The 22,529-nt window shown below is 39.3% G+C and overlaps 1 protein-coding gene across 4 annotated transcripts in view; it reads left to right on the top strand.

Annotated features, from left to right (window-relative positions):
- LOC131936721 (uncharacterized) overlaps nucleotides 1-22,529 on the top strand; it is a 302,556-nt gene that overhangs the window by 177,680 nt on the left and 102,347 nt on the right. The window contains exons 2-4 of one of the 4 annotated variants that reach the window (XM_059293783.1): nucleotides 9,396-9,463; nucleotides 9,670-9,788; nucleotides 9,891-10,040. The exons of 2 other annotated variants lie outside the window; for them this stretch is intronic. In XM_059293783.1, coding sequence (XP_059149766.1) covers nucleotides 9,926-10,040 — 115 coding nt within the window. In that variant the 5' untranslated portion in view covers nucleotides 9,396-9,463; nucleotides 9,670-9,788; nucleotides 9,891-9,925. The remainder of the gene's footprint in view (nucleotides 1-9,395; nucleotides 9,464-9,669; nucleotides 9,789-9,890; nucleotides 10,041-22,529) is intronic. One more of the 4 variants, XM_059293784.1, reaches the window with a different exon arrangement.

Genomic DNA, 22,529 nt, shown 5'->3' on the forward strand with positions numbered 1-22,529 from the left:
TATGTTCTACTTGCCCTATGTTCTCCTTGCCTTATGTTCTACTTGCCCTATGTTCTACTTGCCCTATGTTCTACTTGCCCTATGTTCTCCTTGCCCTATGTTCTACTTGCCCTATGTTCTACTTGCCCTATGTTCTACTTGCCCTATGTTCTACTTGGCCTATGTTCTACTTGCCCTATGTTCTACTTGCCCTTTTTTCTACTTGCCCTATGTTCTACTTGCCCTATGTTCTCCTTGCCCTATGTTCTACTTGCCCTATGTTCTACTTGCCCTATGTTCTACTTGCCCTATGTTCTACTTGCCCTATGTTCTACTTGCCCTATGTTCTCCTTGCCCTATGTTCTACTTGCCCTATGTTCTACTTGCCCTATGTTCTACTTGCCCTATGTTCTCCTTGCCCTATGTTCTACTTGCCCTATGTTCTCATTGCCCTTTGTTCTACTTGCCCTATGTTCTACTTGCCCTATGTTCTACTGGCCCTATGTTCTACTGGCCCTATGTTCTACTTGCCCTATGTTCTACTGGCCCTATGTTCTACTTGCCCTATGTTCTACTGGCCCTATGTTCTACTTGCCCTATGTTCTACTTGCCCTATGTTCTACTTGCCCTATGTTCTACTTGCCCTTTGTTCTACTTGTCCTATGTTCTACTTGCCCTATGTTCTACTCGCCCTATGTTCTACTCGCCCTATGTTCTACTTGCCCTATGTTCTACTTGCCTTATGTTCTACTGGCCCTATGTCCTACAGATCTCATGTCATACAGGTCCTATTGTTTAACAACGTTACATTACATTTGGCCCCAGCTGTGTTTATTATTGTATAGTGCCCAGTAGATACTAGTGATCATTTAAAATTCACTCAAGCGTAACTGAGTAAAGTATTTCATTACAACTAATAATTTATTCCTCTGAATAATTTTTATATTAATTTAATAAATAAAATGTACATTAATTAATGTAATCTATCGCCTCAAATCATTGCTGTTATTATAATTAATATTGAATCGCAATGTTTTGGCAATCGGTAATTTTCTTAATCTGATTACAGTTTCAATTGGTACAAATGGGTTACTTAATTTTAAAACATATTATGACGATGATATTAAATGTATTATAACAATTTTCGACGATTTGATACTCTTAAAATACCGAGAGAGTAATTGATGTATTTCCCCGCCGTTATAAAGCAATCCACTTATTTATATAAACAGGAAACAATTTAATTAAAGTAACATTATCGTAAAACAGAAATGAATAATATATATTCGCAATTATTATTTGTGAAAATATTCATACTTTAAAATTACTTTTTGTACTTATCCACAAGGTAACGCGAATTATCAGAATTGATACTTGTTTGTTGAAGATAGCGCCCATACCATCTGTAGATCAGGCTTGCAAAATTGACACATTGGCAGTCATTATTCTTGCAATTTACAAGTAAAATTAGGAGTAGATGCATTATGATGATAGATTTTACTAGACTACCCGTTATCTAGTTAGACAACTGTGGGTTTCGGGGTCATCCATAAATGACGTCACGTCTGTCACTAATCATTACAAAATAACCAGACCCCACATTCAAAAAGGCGTAACACCTCAGACGTTTTTGTTTTTTAAAAACACTGACTTATTCTGAGCATGGGTCTGACAACATAATCTTTTTAAATGCTGAGGTCACAAAACAGGTCAACTCTACTTCACCTGCCCAGTGTCCTCCCGTATCAGACATGTTTCTGGCTGAGCGTGGGTCTGACCACACTATCTCTTCATATGCTTTCGTCACAGATGAACTTTACACCTGCCCAACACTACGTCACCTGCCCAGTGTTCCGCCAAGTCTCAGACAACATGTTTTATCTTTGAAAAAAAAAAAAGATTTCGGCCTAGCATGGCTCTGACCACACTATCCACGTTATATACTGAGCACAAAGAAACATGTGAACTCTACTTCACCTGCCCTGTATAATTCCGATATCTCATTTATCTTATTTTTCAGAATGACTTGTTTTGAATGTGTCATATGAATTATGTAAAGTATATGAGTATAATTCGGCAGAAATATTGTACTAATAAGCTCCAACATATGAATGTACACTTTATATGGTGTAAAATAAAATTGGACGAACCTCAAAAGCATTTTCTAGACAGAATAACATGACACATCACAGGGAGCGGACAACAGACAGCCTGGACATGACACAATTAGCCTGTAGGATGACCAGTGACCAGGGTATTTAGTGCCTGGTGGGGGTGGGGGTGGGTAGGGTGTTAGTTCCCAATCTTGGGCCAATTTTCCCGTGGGAACTTCTATGGGGAGGGGACATAGATATAAACACAGGCCAGTCAGAGATTCGTTGGTCGGGCCAGTCAGAGATTCGTTGGTCAGGCCAGTCAGAGATTCGTTGGTCAGGCCAGTCAGAGATTCGTTGGTCGATAAATTTTTGGACCTCATAGAATTCTGAACAGTAGATCAATAAAAAAAGGCTAATGACTTACAGGCAGCTGCATCTAAAGCCACAGATAAAAAAAAAATTTGAATGACAATTATTATCGAAAGGACATTGCTTTCTGTCATAGCTGTTATATGGACCATGCACATTCAACATGAAGACTATATGACACGGGCAAAAGAGAATCAATGATTAAGTGATACGTTAATAACAGACAGTGGCGTAGCGAGGCCAGGTGTAACCCGGTGCGGTACTTAATGGCTTCACCACCCAGAGGCGTAGCAACCCTTCCCGGGGACAAACTTTCGATTTTCGATTTGAACCCTTCCACTCAAACTTTCGATTTTGCATCCTCCCCCCCCCCCAACTTTCGATTTGCACCCCTTAAAACACAATTTAACACTCGAATTAATCACATAATTAAGTGGAATTATCATTTTTGTCCATTTTTTTGCTATTTTTGCCTTGGTGTCACCCCCTAAATGGTGTCACCCGGTGCGGTCAGCACCCCCGCATCCCCCCCCCCCCTCGCTACGCCTCTGATAACAGGCTTAAAGAGATTCAGGAATTATTTTTATCACGAATAATTATTTTAAAGAGCAGCTAATCACCAATTTTCAATGCGGTCTATTTATAACACAGAACATATTAAATTTGACAAACTCGTAAGAACGGCCTTGGGACTGGAGCACTGTTTCTTCCAGACTTTTTTCTCCGGAGGGGGGGGGGGGACACGACACTTGACATTTTTGGGGGTGGGGGTTCAACATTTTCCGGAGGGGGGAGGCGGACACTGGAAATAGTATATACTTTCTATATAAATACAATTTCGTTAGGGGGGGGGTGGAAGAGATGCCTGGAAGAAACTCAGGACTGACGCGGCGTCGCCCCATTTCCTACACTCAAACGCCACTTCTTATATTTACCATTTAGATCTAGTTTACTTCGTGTTCTATCTCTGTGTTGAAATGGTAATCTTTCTACAAAACTTTATAATTCGGCCTATTTAATGTTGTTTACGTTTACTTCCTGTTCTATCTCTGTGTTGAAATGGTAATCTTTCTACAAAACTTTATAATTTGGCCTATTTAATGTTGTTTACGGCTATACAAGTTACAATTGGTCTGGCTATTGAAAGCAGATCTTCATTTGTGATAGCGATTGGGCGATAGTATTTGTTCTAGATCTATCTTGCGCTACATTTGGTCTTAACTTTTGGTTACCCAAGGCGCCCGATCTCAACACAGATGCCAACAGCATCACACATGTTAGATAACAAGCTGGATGAAGTCCTTTTTAAAACAATTCCAAGAAGCGACTACGTTGAGTAGAATGAAGTTAGTAAACGTGAGTTATTTCAAATGTCTAAGTCCAGATCGTGATGAAATAACATACGACGTACTTAAGCTGCAGTTACGTCGAATATGTGTTTATGGTCTACGTCATATGTAAAATGACACGTAAGTGACGTAAGATGCATATGTTTACACTTAAAAGACTGCCAAAAAACGAAATAAAAAGCCGCTCAAATCCTTCAGTACAGAAATATAATATGTTCACGTGATAAACAAATGTTGTTTGTTAAACGTCTGCAGACGTCCAAATATGGGCGGAAATTGACAAGTAACGTCTGCAGATGTCAATAAATATGGACAGATATCCGATAATTTAAAAAAAAATGTTTGTAGTTAATCTTCCTCGATAAAAGAAAATGTTTAATAAAACAATGAAGAACGGGTGTCGGTGTCCACTGTGTCTGTGTAGATGTGTTTCTATAGGTGTCCATGTCTACAGGTGTCCATGTCTACAGGTGTCCATGTCTACAGGTGTCCATGTCTACAGGTGTCCATGTCTACAGGTGTCCATGTCTACAGGTTTTCATGTCTACAGGTGTCTATGTCTACAGGTGTCTATGTCTACAGGTGTCCATGTCTACATGTGTCCATATCTACAGGTGTCCATGTCTACAAGTGTCTATGTCAACAGGTGCCCATGTCTACATGTGTCCATGTCAACATGTGTCCATGTCTACAGGTGTCCATGTCTACAAGTGTCTATGTCAACAGGTGTCTATGTCTACATGTGTCATTGTCTAGATTTGTCCACTTCTAGAGCCTACAGTAAAAAAAGCCGTGTCTTGTATATAACTCAGGTTAATTCTTGTTGACGTAACATATAATTTCCTTACACATGGGACGGCGTGGTCGAGTCGGTAAAGCTTATGATTGTTAAACCAAAAAGTCTCTCTTCTAGTAGAGACAACTCCAAAATCAAACAACTGCTGCCTTGTAGTTTGTTCTTGGTTGGACAAAGGCTATAGAAGCAAGTCCAAAAAGAAAAGCAGGCTGAAATCGAAGTCAATGGCCTCAATGGCGCATAACCAGTTGACACGTATCCTAAATTGTGATGGAGGCGTGGTCGAGTCGGCAAAAAAGCTCATGGTTGATACATTCGAAAAATGTCTTGAGTTCAAACCCTCTAGCAAATAAGGCTCGATCTATTCCAATACTAAAAATTAAGAACGAAGAAGAAGACTTCCTTACACAACAGGTGTGTGCATTGTTGAGGATATAATTTCTACTAGTTGAATTTTATTAGGTAGTTATTAAGGGCTTTGTTAATTATATAATTTTATCGGTAATTATTTACATTTAAATTATTGTTTAAGAGTTTAGCCACGATATTTTAAGTAGTTTCATTCAAGCAAATAATTTCTCTGTATTAAATTTCCAGTAAGTCAATGGATCACCTCCAATGATTGCTGAAATTACAATTAATTAACCTTGCATCGCTAGGTTTGATAATCGGTACTTTGGTTAATATAATTACTATTTATATTTTCACAAATGGAAAATTATAATTTTTTTAACACAGGACGATGATAGTAAATGTATCGGTATTTAGTCTAAACAATTCCCGAGGATTCGAAGTCGATACTCATAACATATCGATAAAGTAATTGATCTATTTTCCCGCCATTTGTAAGATGTGCAAAATTTATATAAATAAAAACACTTTATTTTAGTTAACGTTCTATTAAACAAAACTTAAATTCAAGTTTATATTTTAGTAATAAAATGTTTTGAAAGTTGCTTACATATAATTCTTTTTTGTTTTTACACTCATGACTCAGTAGGCGATGCGTAGTATCAGAATCGATGCTAATTTATAAAAGAAAACGACGATACCTTCTGAAGTTAAGGCTTGCCAAATTGACAAACTTGCAAAAATTATTCTTTTAATTTTCAAGTTAATTAGAAGTAAATGCAATATGATGATAGATATAATTACTATAAATACATATTAAAATACTTAATAATCGAATTACAACAAATACAGAAGACACGTATTTACATAGCCTACTATTTAGGTTATTAGATATGTTTTAAATATCATAGACGGAATAAAATATTGAATACAAGGACATTAAAGTTTTACGAATCTGAAAATTGTTCTTAATAAAAAAAATATTTTGGAAATAATCAGCTATTATATCTTTTTTCAAAGTGTTAATTATGTATGTTTTATACTTACAAACGCGATTTAGTTTATACTTCCGGTAACTTATTTAGATTAAAATATTTCAGAATGAGGTGATCCATATACATAGACATTATTTAATTTTGTCATTTAAATTATGTTAATGCCATGATTATAATTTGGCGGAAATATTGTACTGTAAGCTCCACATTTGAATGTAAACTTTATAGGATGTAAAATAAAATTGGAGGAACCTCAAAAGCATTTGCTAGACAGAATAATACGATTACCACGGGGAGTGAACAACAGACAGACTAGACGTGACAAAACTAGCCTGTAGGCTGACCAGTGACCAGGTTTGTTAGTGCCGTGGGGGGGGGGGGGGGGTCGATAATTTGTTAGTTCCCAATGTTGGGCCCATTGTCCCAAAGGAGTTTATATTGCAAGGTGACATATAAAGACAGGCCAGTCACAGATTCGTTTGTCGGGCCAGTAAAGCATATTGCTGCTAAACTGAGTAGTTCCGAATTCAAACACATGAGGCTCTATGTAGTCTGTCGTTTGACCTAATTCTTTTTATCGTCGTCATGGTGATAATGGCTGTCGAAAACGACGAATCCGAATGTTTCATTGCCATTTCAGCATTATATACTTATAAGCGTTATTTCTGCGTATTATTCAACAATACTGATCTCGTTTTAATAATTGACGAAAAGTGCTTGATACAAACCTGCCATTTGTACATTTTGTGTCTAATCGTTGAGAATATCGAGCAGAATCATATACATTAGGCAAAACTTTAATTACAGTATTTAATATTCTGAACTATAGAAAATTATATATTACGTCCTACTAAATTATTTTCATTAATTAAAAATAATATGGAGTTTAAAAAACCTTCCAAAAATAACTTTATCGAGATAACAGCTAACTAAGCCCATCCATTTTGCCGTGTGTATTTGAATGGGAATAAATCTAGCAGACAACACATTTCTACTGTACATTGAATCGCGTCACAACAACAGTTCTTTAAAATTACCCCACCGTACCCGTCATATCGTCGTAGCCATTTTTTTACACAAATAATTTTCTAGGCTATCGATTAATTTTGATAATTGAAATTCGTATCAAATTCAAGGTAAATACATTTCGTTTTTAATCATTTAAATAATCTTGGACAATATTTTTTTAAACCGTTGGCGTAACTGGGGACAGTAAACAATCAAGGGGAGACAACTCCAGAGTCAAACAATTAGGCCCACAACTGCGTTAGGTTATAGAAGCAAATCCAAATTGTTTTTAAAAATTATCATTAGAAGAGATATATTTTAACAATAGTATTAAATTAGCTACTGGATAATAAGCCCCCCCCCCCGCTAACGAAGTAGAATATATATGGAGAATATGTATTTCTTACGAGTTTCTGCATCCTCCCACCCAGAGTTTCTTCCAGGCATCTCTTCGGGGGGGGGGGGGGGGGGTAAAAAGTCTGGAAGAAACACTGCTCCCCCCCCCTCTAAAATCTCTAGTGCCTCCCTCGGAGAAAAAAACTCGGGAGGAAACACTGTTTCAAATAGTAGACCTATAGTTTTTTTTTAACCACATAACACATTATTAAAGTTGACTAACTCGTAAGGACGGCCTAGGGACTGGAGTGGCGTCGTCCCATTTCCAAAAGTCAAACGCCACTTCTTATTTTTCAAATTTAGATCTATTTATTTCATGTTACAGCCTCTAATACTTGATAGATTGATATAATGATAGTGATATTGTAGAACTGCTACTAAATTTTATTTTTGGCTTCTTTAAATGTGCTTACGGCAATAAAAGTTTAAACTGTTCTGGCCATCGAAAGCCGATCTTCATTTCTGCTAGCGATGAATTGAAAGTCAGGGTCGAGACTGCGTTACACTGTCTTAGCTTTTAGTTTTCCAAAATCCTTGGTCTCCGTTCTCAACACAGATCTAGACTCTAGATTCTAGATATAATATAGACATCTAGTGTGTTTTAATGCAATGTACAAATAAATCATTAATGTGTATACACATCTAGACTAGCTTCTAGATCTATCTATACATACTATTCTATACTATACTAGATCTAGAAATCTATATATCTATACTAGATCTGTATCTAGATCTAGATTCTAGTTCTAATTACTAATTTCAATCATGCCTTTTGTTTAAGTTTAAACATGGAGGAGAGAATTATGATAAAGATTTCATTCAGCTTTTGTGAATATAGCCTACTCTAGAATTAGGACGAATCTCCTAGTTTCTAGATCTATCTAGTACTTAGTACTAGATCTAGTATCTAGATTTGTTTTCTAGCTTTAAATTTGTAGCAGTTTAAACTTTTACTACACTAGCCTTAAATAAAACAAAAATGCCAGAAATTAAGCTAACATAAAAAAAAAACCCTACAGTACTAGACTAGAATCTATATATTTATTGTGTTGTAAAAAAAAATTTGTAAGAACTATTACTGTAACTTTAACATTTATATTTTATATTAATGTTCTTTTATTTCAGGTCTTTAAATAGTGGGTCCTGTTCTATAACTAGTAACAGCCTAAATTAGGCATTAGTGTAATTTAAAATTGCTAGGAAACTAAAAACTATTCAGTTATATCTTAGAGCAAAAACCTTGTGGAAATTATTGTAAATATCTAGATCTAGTGACATGTGGACTAATCAATGATAAATGAAACTTAAAATTCCTAACATAATCAGGGCTTATTAACATGAATACAATTAATATATTTCTCTAAATTACTTTCCATGTAGGCCTATAACTATAACTTTTACCTACATTTCCAGGTAGATTTAGATACAAACATTTCTCCCCTGTGTTGCAAACATTTGACATCTTCAGGCTACATCACAATTATAAGAAACATGTTGTGTTCTTCTTTAACTGTTCATAATTCATCATAAATGTTGTCATTCCTGGACAAAGGCTATGGAAGTAAATCCTAAAAGAAAAGCAGGCTGAAATCGGAGTCAATGGCGCATAACCAGTTGACACGTAACGCTTAATTGTGTTGGAGGCGTGGTCGAGTTGGCAAGAAAAGCTCATGGTTGATAAATTCGAACAAAGTCTCGAGTTCAAACCCACTGGCAGATAAATCTCGATCCCCTTCAACACTAATAATTAAGACCGAAGAAGAAGAAGTTGTCATTCTGTAGTTCTATGCTAATGACAGTTCCACCATAAATGTTGTCATTCTGTAGTTCTATGTTAATGACAGTTCCATTATAAATGTTGTCATTCTGTAGTTCTATGCTAATGACAGTTCCATCATAAATGTTGTCATTCTGTACTTCTATGCTAATGACAGTTCCATTATAAATGTTGTCATTCTGTTGTAGTTCTATGCTAATGACAGTTCCATCATAAATGTTGTCATTCTGTAGTTCTATGCTAATGACAGTTCCACTATAATTTTATTTCTCTCTCCAGAGCCTGAAGGATCTTCCATAGTGGTGTGTGCTGTCTGATGTAGTGTTAAAGTCAAGGGGAGTTCAAAGGTCAGTTCCATTATATCTTACATGTTGGTCTAAGAATGTATTTAACCATAATCTTCTAAAGATGACCCTCATGCTGTGTTCTGTTTTCCACATCATTGACCAGTGGCTATTGTTATGTAGTTTGTAAAGAAACGCTGGTGAATGAGTAGTCAAGCTACCATATAAACTTCTTTCTTTAAAAAGTCAAAATATTTTTAACTGTACAGAGTGACTGACAGCTGCTGAATGTGATGTGAAGGTCAAGGTTATTTCAATCAAACAGCTGCCACAGATGACCATAAGACTACAGTAAAGGCCAGTAGAGATCTGTCACATCAAGTTACAGGTAAGTTTGTTAATTATCTTTTAACGTAATCAAGTGTACAGCCTTGGTTTAATGCAGATGTAGACAATGTGTCAAATCTTTGTGTTGTGGTTTATTTAACAGGAATCAACTTGGGTAGTCTAGATGACCACAATGGTATGGCCAGTGGAGAGTATAGTCTAGATGACCACAACAGTATGGCCAGTGGAGAGGATAGTCTAGATGACCACAACAGTATGGCCAGTGAAGAGGATATCTCAACATATTTTACAGGTAATGTATATTTGTTTGGGAAAAATCGGTCCTAAGAAAGGCATCTACCCGCATGCTTACTATGTTTTGTGCTAATGAAGTCCTTATGTTGGAACATTCTGTAGTTTGAAATGTTGACTGGATGAAAATCTAAAGATGGTGATGGTTGAGATGGTTGTGACAGTTGGAGGTTGTAGATAGTTTTCTTGTTTTATGTTTGTCATAGTTTAACAGCTAATGAAATGTTTACAGTAATAAAAATGTTTTGTTTACCTGTACAGGTACACATGAAGTACAAGAATGTCTTCAAGGTCAAGGTGAGGTAGATCTACACACACACCTGGCAAACTGCGAGAAAAATCCTGGCCATAAAAACTTTGTACCTGTAAATCAGTTAAGTCTTGAACATTTTCCATCTGGTTACCATGACAACGATGTGTATGACCTCACAAAAGCCCTGGCTGACCTGACTGTCAGGATAGCCGTTACGTTGACCAGTCCAGACAGACCAGAGTTTGTACCAGGCACTAAAGTTCCATATCCTTGCTACAACACCAGGGGACAGAACTCACTGAGGACAGGGACTGGGAGGGTGTGGGTGGTGACCAAGTACACAGAGGGAAGGAAGGGCTACAGAACTTGTCCATGTCCTGAATGTGTCAAGTCCAACACACCCAGCAAAGTGTGGTGGCAGGTTGATGTGTTGACAGCCACACATGTGGTGTTTGATTCAAGTGAGGCGAGCCAGTCCAGCTGTAGGTTGTGGTTTGATGATGATGAAAGTCCAGTGGTCAACATTTATGGGTGGAAGGTGGAAGAGTCAGTCACTGAGAGAGACATGTGTTGGTTGTGTTGTGTGACACATGACGTAGATGTAGGTGATAAACTGAGGAAGATGTGGAGTCGGTTTGATGGTCTATGTCGTAAAGTATGGGACAAATACGAGAGTCGTAGAGATGTGGACAAGCTGACCATTATAGTGTCACATCCTCATGGCTGTTCTAAGCAGGTCTCTGTAGGTCACTGGGTGGACAGGCAGGTGGTGGAGGGGGAGTACGTGACCAGGTACACGTACACAACGTCCACCTGTCCAGGTAGCAGTGGGGCTCATGTCTACAGACTGGGGTGGGGCGGGTCTCTCCATCCCCACAGTGGAGCTAAGTCTGGTGGATTAAATTATAGTGGGGTGTACTTGGACTTGTAGTTGTCTGCTCTTGTATAGAATGTAAACAAACATGGCGTCTGTTGGATGTCTGTCTTTTCTGGAATGTAAACAAACATGGCGCCTGTTGTCTGTCTTTTCTAGAATGTAAACAAACATGGCGACTGTTGGATGTCTGCTCTTAAAATATTTCTTGACATTATTGTAGAGCTTTATTAAGCTTTTAATTAATTATCTCGTTTTTTTTATCAGAGAAAAAGTTGTTGATTGTTTGATTGGGAGTGAAGGAATAAAGATGTCACAATTTTTTTGTAAATATAAACGTAAATAAAGTTTTAAAGCAACTCGTTTTCTTTCTCATTTTTGTTTGTTTGAACTTTGGATGAAATGACTCTCAATATTGTCGCTCAAGTTTTGATCTAGCGACTCTCAATATTGACGCTAAAGTTAGGATCTAGCGACTCTCAATATTGACGCTAAAGTTGGGATCTAGCGACAAGATTGACGCTAAAGTTAGGATCTAGCGACTCAATATCGTCGCTAACGTTTGGCTCTAGCGACTTTCAATATTGACGCTAAAGTTTGGATCTAGCGACTCTCAATATTGACGCTAAAGTTGGAATCTAGCGACTCTCAAAATTGACGCTAAAGTTTGGATCTAGCGACTCTCAATATTGTCGCTAAAGTTTGGATCTAGTGACTTTCAATATTGACGCTAAAGTATGGATCTAGCGACTCAATATTGACGCTAAAGTTTGGATCTAGCGACTCTCAATATTGACGCTAAAGTTGGGATCTAGCGACTCTCAATATTGACGCTAAAGTTTGGATCTAGCGACTCTCAATATTGACGCTAAAGTTTGGATCTAGCGACTCTCAATATTGACGCTAAAGTTGGGATCTAGCGACTCAATATTGTCGCTAAAGTTTGGATCTAGCGACTCTCAATATTGACGCTAAAGTTTGGATCTAGCGACTCTCAATATTGACGCTAAAGTTGGGATCTAGCGACTCAATATTGTCGCTAAAGTTGGGATCTAGTGACTCTCAATGTTAAAGGGACGGAGTGGCCTAGTGGTAGTGAGCTGGACTGCTAACCCGCAAGTCTCCGTGAACTTGGCTGATGTCATTGTCAGTGACAGCTTCATGTGTCAGTGACAGCTTCATGTGTCAGTGACAGCTTCATGTGTCAGTGACAGCTTCATGTGTCTGTCACCTGACGACATGATTGGCATTCTCCAACATCAGTCTCTGACTGTCTGCACAGACTTTTCTGTCTTCTGTCTGCTGAGGTGGGCGTATGCTGAGACAGACTCCATTCGCGTCAGCTTCAAGGCCCTTAATTCTCAGAATATTAGGATTTCAAACCAGCTCACTGGCCAGGGAGTAGTTGCAACAAAGCGCATTCCACCCAAACCCAATGTATGTGATACGGAGACAGCGGTCTACAGAAGGTCTTGCTTGAGCCAACTGCTGGAGAACATTGAATTTACGCATGCTAGCGTTGATTGCCTGACCTATCTCATGACCAACGAGTTTGTTGCTGACCACAGAGACGCCATACTGCGAGTTAACAGAGCGTCAGCCCAGAGATTTGGTGCCATGCCGGCAGGTAGACTGGGCACATGCAAGCACTGTCAAGGGGGTTTAGTTTATCAGTGATGACAGGAGATTGTTTGGGTACTTGACACCTTCATTGTCAGTGTTCGAGGTGGGATGGGTGGTGCTTCTAGTGTCCTGTCTACCTGTGCGTATGTTCACAGGGATCTTGTCACTTGTACTACTCAAGTGGCCCGTGTTTATCTATCAGCCTAATTTTCTGACAAACATCTCGACTAAAGAGAAAAAAACTGCGTGACCCACTTCTCTGAGACCAGCGTCAACATCTTCAGCTACCTTATGACTAGCCGGAAGTACAAGGAGAGCTTCAATACCCTCATCAAGTTGGGTTCAATCTAGTTTTTATTAAGGAGACTTTCTACACCGTCTTCAAAAAGGGTTTGACATCTAGTTTCCATAGGAGAGTCTGCCATCTCCTCAAGATGGGTTCAATGTAGTTTTTATTAAGACAATTTCTGTAACGTCTTCAGTTGTTGTTTTAAGTTCAAATTTAGATATCTCTATTGTTTAAAAAAATAAGTTCGAAGTAGTTTTATTCTAGAGACGTTTCTGTAACAATTTTACATCTACAATCTAAAACTAGCTTAAGTCTAGTTTATCGCAATCCCATACTAATATTTACAGTCTTTTACTAACGTTTTTTTTAATTTGTGGCACAATGTGAGAACTATTGAGGGAGGGCAGACTTTCAGGTGACACAGATCTAGGTCCGGGTATTGTAACACAGCAAATGTATTATGGGTGGTATGTGACAGCTGTTTGGATGATCAAGTTCTTGTAACACGTAACCCAATTACTGGTGGGTTATACGAGGTAAACAATAACATACCTGACAATGTTTTTCGGGTCTCCGCAATTCGGGTAAGTGGTTTTCAAAATTTAATTCGTTTAATTTCGACTTTACAATGTTTTTACTCAAAATAAAATTGTGTTATTTTAGTGGCTGAATCAATATTGTTTATGTAGACTTATTTAAATTCTATACTTTGGTTGTAGATTGTTGAAGAAAGGTTGATTTTGATTGACCGAAGGCTTTACTGACCACTTTAGTGTACAGTTACACGTCAGTATATAATCCACATGCTAGATTTTATGTCATGTGTTTTCTTAACATACTATTATATTGTTATGAACACACTGACACACCTTTACGGGTGATCCAGTGCGTCACGCAACATGTATGACGAAACAAAAATAAACGAATCACAAATCAGAAGACTGGATAAAACAACGGCTCGTTAACGATAAAAGAGTGTAATAGTTTACACACTACCTACACCACACAGGCTATTGTAAATATAAATGCATACGCTACTACACAAACTAAGATACATTGGTTATCTAACCGTACAGAACTAAACTACACAAACTAAGATACAGTGGTTATCTAACAGTACAGAACTAACCTACACAAACTAAGATACAGTGGCTATCTAACAGTACAGAACTAACCTACATAAACTAAGATACAGTGGCTATCTAACACTACAGAACTAACCTACACAAACTCAGATACAGTGGCTATTTAACAGTACAGAACTAACCTACACAAACTATGATACAGTGGCTATGTAACAGTACATAACTAACCTACAAAAACTAAGATACAGTGGCTATCTAACAGTACAGAACTAACCTACACAAACTAAGATACAGTTGCTATCTAACAGTACAGAACTAACCAACACAAACTAAGATACAGTGGCTATCTAACAGTACAGAACTAACCTACACAAACTCAGATACAGTGGCTATTTAACAGTACAGAACTAACCTACACAAACTATGATACAGTGGCTATGTAACAGTACATAACTAACCTACACAAACTATGATACAGTGGCTTTCGAACAGTACAGAACTAACCTACACAAACTAAGATACAGTGGCTATCTAACAGTACAGAACTGACATACACAAACTAAGATACATTGGCTATTTTAGCAGTACAGAACTAACCTACACAAACTAAGATACAGTGGCTATCTAACAGTACAGAACTAACCAACACAAACTAAGATACAGTAGCAATCTAACAGTACAGAACTAACCTACACAAACTAAGACGCAGTGGCTATCTAACACTACAGAACTAACCTACACAAACTATGATACAGTGGCTATCTAACAGTACAGAACAAACCTACACAAACTATGATACTGTGGCTATCTAACAGTACAGAACTAACCTACACAAACTAACATACAGTGGCTATTTAACAGTACAGAACTAACCTACACTAAGATACAGTGGCTATCTAACAGTACAGAACTAACCTACACAAACTAAGATACAGTGGCTACAGAACTAACCTACAAAAACTAAGATACAGTGGCTATCTAACAGAACAGAACTAACCTACACAAACTATGATACAGTTGCTATCTAATAGTACAGAATTAACCTACACAAACTAAGATACAGTGGCTATCTAACAGTACAGAACTAGCATACACAAACTAAGATACACTGGCTATTTAGCAGTACAGAACTAACCTACACAAACCAAGATACAGTGGCTATCTAACAGTACAGAACTAACCTACACAAACTATGATACAGATAAGATGATGATTCTTTGCGAATGACAAGCAGGGCTCTGAAAAATGGCATGATGGACACTGACAGATCACGTGGTGTGGTGGACACTAACTAGTTGGACACTGACTAGTTGGATACTGACAAGTTGGATACTGACCAGTTGGATACTGACCAGTTGGATACTGACAGATCACGTGGTGGACACTGACTAGTTGGACACTGACTAGTTGGATACTGTCCAGTTGGATACTGACCAGTTGGATACTGACCAGTTGGATACTGACCAGTTGGATACTGACAGAACACGTGGTGGACACTGACTAGTTGGACACTGACTAGTTGGATACTGACCAGTTGGATACTGACCAGTTGGGTACTGACCAGTTGAATACTGACCAGTTGGATACTGACCAGTTGGGTACTGACCAGTTGGGTACTGACCATTTGGATACTGACAGATCACGGGGTGGACACTGACTAGTTGGACACTGACTAGTTGGATACTGACAAGTTGGACACTGACCAGTTGGATACTGACCAGTTGGATACTGACCTGTTGGATACTGACCAGTTGGGTACTGACCAGTTGGATACTGACCAGTTGGATACTGACCAGTTGGATAATGACCAGTTGGATACTGACCAGTTGGATACTGACCAGTTGGATACTGACAGATCACGTGGTGGATACTGACTAGTTGGACACTGACTAGTTGGATACTGACCAGTTGGATACTGACCAGTTGGATACTGACCAGTTGGATACTGACCAGTTGGATACTGACCAGTTGGATACTGACCAGTTGGATACTGACCAGTTGGGTACTGACCAGTTGAATACTGAACAGTTGGATACTGACTTGTTGGGTACTGACCAGTTGAATACTGACCAGTTGGATACTGACCAGTTTGACACTGACCAGTTGGATACTGACCAGTTGGATACTGACCAGTTGAATACTGACCAGTTGGATACTGACCAGTTGGGTACTGACCAGTTGAATACTGACCAGTTGGATACTGACCAGTTGGGTACTGACCAGTTGAATACTGACCAGTTGGATACTGACCAGTTGGATACTGACCAGTTGGGTACTGACCAGTTGGGTACTGACCATTTGGATACTGACAGATCACGTGGTGGACACTGACTAGTTGGACACTGACTAGTTGGATACTGACAAGTTGGACACTGACCAGTTGGATACTGACCAGATGGATACTGACCAGTTGGATACTGACCAGTTGGGTACTGACCAGTTGGATATTGACCAGTTGGATACTGACCAGTTGGGTACTGACCAGTTGGATACTGACCAGTTGGATACTGACCAGTTGGATAATGACCAGTTGGATACTGACCAGTTGGATACTGACCAGTTGGATACTGACCAGTTGGATACTGACAGATCACGTGGTGGATACTGACTAGTTGGACACTGACTAGTTGGATACTGACCAGTTGGATACTGACCAGTTGGATACTGACCAGTTGGATACTGACCAGTTGGATACTGACCAGTTGGATACTGACCAGTTGGATACTGACCAGTTGGGTACTGACCAGTTGAATACTGAACAGTTGGATACTGACTTGTTGGATACTGACCAGTTGAATACTGACCAGTTGGATACTGACCAGTTTGACACTGACCAGTTGGATACTGACCAGTTGGATACTGACCAGTTGAATACTGACCAGTTGGATACTGACCAGTTGGGTACTGACCAGTTGAATACTGACCAGTTGGATACTGACCAGTTGGGTACTGACCAGTTGAATACTGACCAGTTGGATACTGACCAGTTGGGTACTGACCAGTTGGGTACTGACCATTTGGATACTGACAGATCACGTGGTGGACACTGACTAGTTGGATACTGACAAGTTGGACACTGACCAGTTGGATACTGACCAGATGGATACTGACCAGTTGGATACTGACAAGTTGGATACTGACTAGTTGGATACTAACCAGTTGGATACTGACCAGTTGGATACTGACCAGTTGGATACTGACCAGTTGGATACTGACCAGTTGGGTACTGACCAGTTGAATACTGACCAGTTGGATACTGACCAGTTGGGTACTGACCAGTTGAATACTGACCAGTTGGATACTGACCAGTTGGGTACTGACCAGTTGAATACTGACCAGTTGGATACTGACCAGTTGGGTACTGACCAGTTGGGTACTGACCATTTGGATACTGACAGATCACGTGGTGGACACTGACTAGTTGGACACTGACTAGTTGGATACTGACAAGTTGGACACTGACCAGTTGGATACTGACCAGATGGATACTGACCAGTTGGATACTGACCAGTTGGGTACTGACCAGTTGGATATTGACCAGTTGGATACTGACCAGTTGGATACTGCCCAGTTGGATACTGACCAGTTGGATACTGACCAGTTGGATACTGACCAGTTGGATACTGAACAGTTGGATACTGACCAGTTGGATATTGACCAATTGGATACTGACAAGTTGGAGACTGACTAGTTGGATACTAACCAGTTGGATACTGACCAGTTGGATACTGATCAGTTGGATACTGACCAGTTGGATACTGACCAGTTGGATACTGACCAGTTGGATACTGACAAGTTGGATACTGACCAGTTCGATACTGACCAGTTGGATACTGACCAGTTGAACACTGACCAGGTGGACACTGACCAGGTGGACACTGACCAGGTAGACACTGACCAGGTAGACACTGACCAGTTTCAAAAGAGAATGACATTTAGCTAATTTTAGATTTTATTATAATTCAATTTTTTTTTACTGTGTTTGCTTAGGGTTTGAGTTAGAGTTAGTCTTTATGAAAAATGTGTTGATCAAATGTCAAACTAGAACGAAAGAAAATTAGCTAGTCTACCACGTCATATAAAAAAACCCACTAAAGTAAAGTATCATTTAAACAATAGACTGACAAAAACCCACTTGTAATGAGATTTTAAACCAGTTCCGTTTTCACCATTTCTGTCTATTGAGATAACACAAGAGTCTCTCTACATGACCTGAAACGTCTATTTTTATACAACGCTCTGCTTTAAGATTGAGAAAAAAGTTAAGTGGAAATACAAGTGCTTTGTTTGGGCAAAAGTTAGGGTCGGCCTCTTTCCACAAAACATATGTATCTAAAGTAGAATCCTGTTGGGAAATATTTATTTTAAAATTATCGTTTCAGTTAAAAAAAAAGAAATGAACAACTATAGGCTTACAACTTTAAACTCTTGACAACTGTATGTAAGGGAAAACGATGTTATGTTGTTTGTACATCCACGTGAGGACCATGTTGTATACAGATTATGTTAAAACAAATCACATATGTGTAGCAACATAATGGCAAACAATACTAAAACTTGTTAGCATACATTTTCATAATTTCTACACACTTACACTAAACAACTCAGTCAGACTTACACCTACAGGACAGGATTAGGTATTGGCAGCATGCCAGTCTCTCACCGACAGGACAGGATTAGGTATTGGCAGCATGCCAGTCTCTCACCGACAGGACAGGATTAGGTATTGGCAACATGCCAGTCTCTCACCGAGAGAAACAGGACGTAAGGCTACGGAAACAGAATATGGGTCACTGAAGAGGACAACAGATGACCGCCGTAGGATTCCCTACCCAGCTAGTTGTGTCCCATAGCTCCCAACATTGGAGTCCCTACCCAGCTAGTTGTGTCCCATAGCTCCCAACATTGGAGTCCCTACCCAGCTAGTTGTGTCCCATAGCTCCCAACATTGGAGTCCCTACCCAGCTAGTTGTGTCCCATAGCTCCCAACATTGGAGTCCCTACCCAGCTAGTTGTGTCCCATAGCTCCCAACATTGGAGTCCCTACCCAGCTAGTTGTGTCCCATAGCTCCCAACATTGGAGTCCCTACCCAGCTAGTTGTGTCCAATAGCTCCCAACATTGGTGTCCCTACCCAGCTAGTTGTGTCCCATAGCTCCCAACATTGGAGCCCCTACCCAGCTAGTTGTGTCCAATAGCTCCCAACATTGGAGTCCCTACCCAGCTAGTTGTGTCCAATAGCTCCCAACATTGGAGCCCCTACCCAGCTAGTTGTGTCCCATAGCTCCCAACATTGGAGTCCCTACCCAGCTAGTTGTGTCCCATAGCTCCCAACATTGGAGCCCCTACCCAGCTAGTTGTGTCCCATAGCTCCCTACATTGGAGCCCCTACCCAGCTAGTTGTGTCCCATAGCTCCCAACATTGGAGCCCCTACCCAGCTAGTTGTGTCCCATAGCTCCCAACATTGGAGTCCCTACCCAGCTAGTTGTGTCCCATAGCTCCCAACATTGGAGCCCCTACCCAGCTAGTTGTGTCCCATAGCTCCCAACATTGGAGCCCCTACCCAGCTAGTTGTGTCCCATAGCTCCCAACATTGGAGCCCCTACCCAGCTAGTTGTGTCCCATAGCCCCCAACATTGGAGTCCCTATCCAGCTAGTTGTGTCCCATAGCTCCCAACATTGGAGTCCCTACCCAGCTAGTTGTGTCCCATAGCTCTCAACATTGGAGTCCCTACCCTGCTAGTTGTGTCCCATAGCTCCCAACATTGGAGCCCCTACCCAGCTAGTTGTGTCCCATAGCTCCCAACATTGGAGCCCCTACCCAGCTAGTTGTGTCCCACAGCTCCCAACATTGGAGTAAAAAGATTTTTAAGTTGGTAGAGCACAGCCAGATGTAGGACATTGATATTTGTAAAGCTATTTTAAATAAATCAAAACTTAAACTATATTTTTACGATCGTTGGTGTGAAGCATTTCTATTTTTTTAAATACGTTTTATTTTTAAACTCATTTTTAGAGGAAAAACATGCTAATGATAAAAAAAAATTTTGTTTAAAATACAAACTAAACATACATTAAAGATGATAAACTAACTGTTGAATTTAGAAGAATAATTAGCTATATCACCCCCCCCCCACTTTCAAAATAGACTTACACGAGGTTTACAAATGTAGCACAAACAAGGATGTGAATTGTTAAATGGTTCACCCCACTTACTGTGACGTTGGTAACGCCCACTGAGTCAGGCTGTGAGAAAAACCGTTAAAAAGTCAGCAGCCATTACTTAGCATTAGTCAACGCTGTACAACAGACTAAGGTAAGGTTTGTCATGTATTAACGTCAGTAGTTTTTGTATTGTTCATTTCTCTAATTTGCGTATATAAAACATAAGTTATAGCATATATTATTTCCAAGTGCTGAACAGTGTTGGTATTAATTTTGCATATATATATATATATATATATATATATATATATATATATATATATATAATATATATATATATATATATATATATATATATATATATATATATCTGTATATATATATCTGTATATATATATATATATCTGTATATATGTCATGGAATTGCTTAGAAATTTTTTATCATGTACATCATGTACATAAAATGTACATAAGAATTATATAAAATTTACATAAGACAGACTACCTAACCACTTAAGGCACGCTGTAGGCCTACACTTTTCTTAATTTCTACTGTTCAAAAATTCTAGGTTCAAGACTCTACTTGCCCTATGTTCTACTTGCCCTATGTTCTACTGGCCCTATGTTCTACTGGCCCTATGTTCTACTTGCCCTATGTTCAACTTGCCCTATGTTCTACTGAAGCTATGTTCTACTTGCCCTATGTTCTACTTGCCCTATGTTCTAATTGCCCTGTGTTCTACTTGCCCTATGTTCTACTTGCCCTATGTTCTACTGATGCTAAGTTCTACTTGCACTATGTTCTACTTGCCCTATGTTCTACTTGCCCTATGTTCTACTTGCCCTATGTTCTGCTTGCCCTATATTCTTTTTGTCCTATGTTCTTCTAGTGCTATGTTCTACTTGCCCTATGTTCTACTTGCCTTATGTTCTACTTGCCTTATGTTCTACTTGCCCTATGTTCTACTTGCCCTATGTTCTACTGGCCCTTTGTCTACTGGCCCTATGTTCTACTTGCCCTAAGTTCTACTTGCCCTATATTCTACTGGGCCTATGTTCTACTGGTGCTATGTTCTACTTGCCCTATGTTCTACTTGCCCTATGTTCTACTTGCCCTATATTCTTTTTGCCCTATGTTCTTCTAGTGCTATGTTCTACTTGCCCTATGTTCTACTGGGCCTATGTTCTATTTGCCCAATGTTCTACTTGTCCTATGTTCTACTTGCCCTATGTTCTACTTGCCCTATGTTCTACTTGCCCTATGTTCTACTGTCCCTATGTTCTACTGGCCCTATGTTCTACTTGCCCTATGTTCTACTTGCCTTATGTTCTACTTGCCCTATGTTCTACTTGCCCTATATTCTTTTTGCCCTATGTTCTACTTGCTCTATGTTCTACTTGCCCTATATTCTTTTTGCCCTATGTTCTTCTAGTGCTATGTTCTACTTGCCCTATGTTCTACTGGGCCTATGTTCTATTTGCCCAATGTTCTACTTTTCCTATGTTCTACTTGCCCTATGTTCTACTTGCCCTATGTTCTACTTGCCCTATGTTCTACTTGCCCTATGTTCTATTTGCCCTATGTTCTACTTGCCCTATGTTCTACTTGCCCTATATTCTTTTTGCCCTATGTTCTTTTAGTGCTATGTTCTACTTGCCCTATGTTCTACTTGCCCTATGTTCTACTTGCCCTATGTTCTACTGGCCCTATGTTCTACTTGCCCTATGTTCTACTTGCGCTATGTTCTATTTGCCCTATGTTCTACTTGCCCTATGTTCTACTGGCCCTTTGTCTACTGGCCCTATGTTCTACTTGCCCTATGTTCTACTGGTGCAATGTTCTACTGGTGCTATGTTCTACTTGCCCTATGTTCTACTGGCCCTATGTTCTACTTGTCCTATGTTCTACTTGCCCTTTGTTCTACTTGCCCTTTGTTCTACTTGCCCTATGTTGTACTTGCCCTATGTTCTACTTGCCCTATGTTCTACTGTCCCTATGTTCTACTGGCCCTATGTTCTTCTTGTCCTATGTTCTACTTGCCCTTTGTTCTACTTGCCCTATGTTGTACTTGCCCTATGTTCTACTTGCCCTATGTTCTACTTGCCCTACGTTCTACTTGCCCTATGTTCTACTTGCCCTATGTTCTACTGGCCCTTTGTCTACTGGCCCTATGTTCTACTTGCCCTATGTTCTACTGGTG

The sequence above is a fragment of the Physella acuta genome, unplaced genomic scaffold (genome assembly GCF_028476545.2).
Source record: "Physella acuta isolate Inbredline_101_S28 unplaced genomic scaffold, ASM2847654v3 ptg000186l, whole genome shotgun sequence".
NCBI classification, from domain to species: domain Eukaryota; kingdom Metazoa; phylum Mollusca; class Gastropoda; family Physidae; genus Physella; species Physella acuta.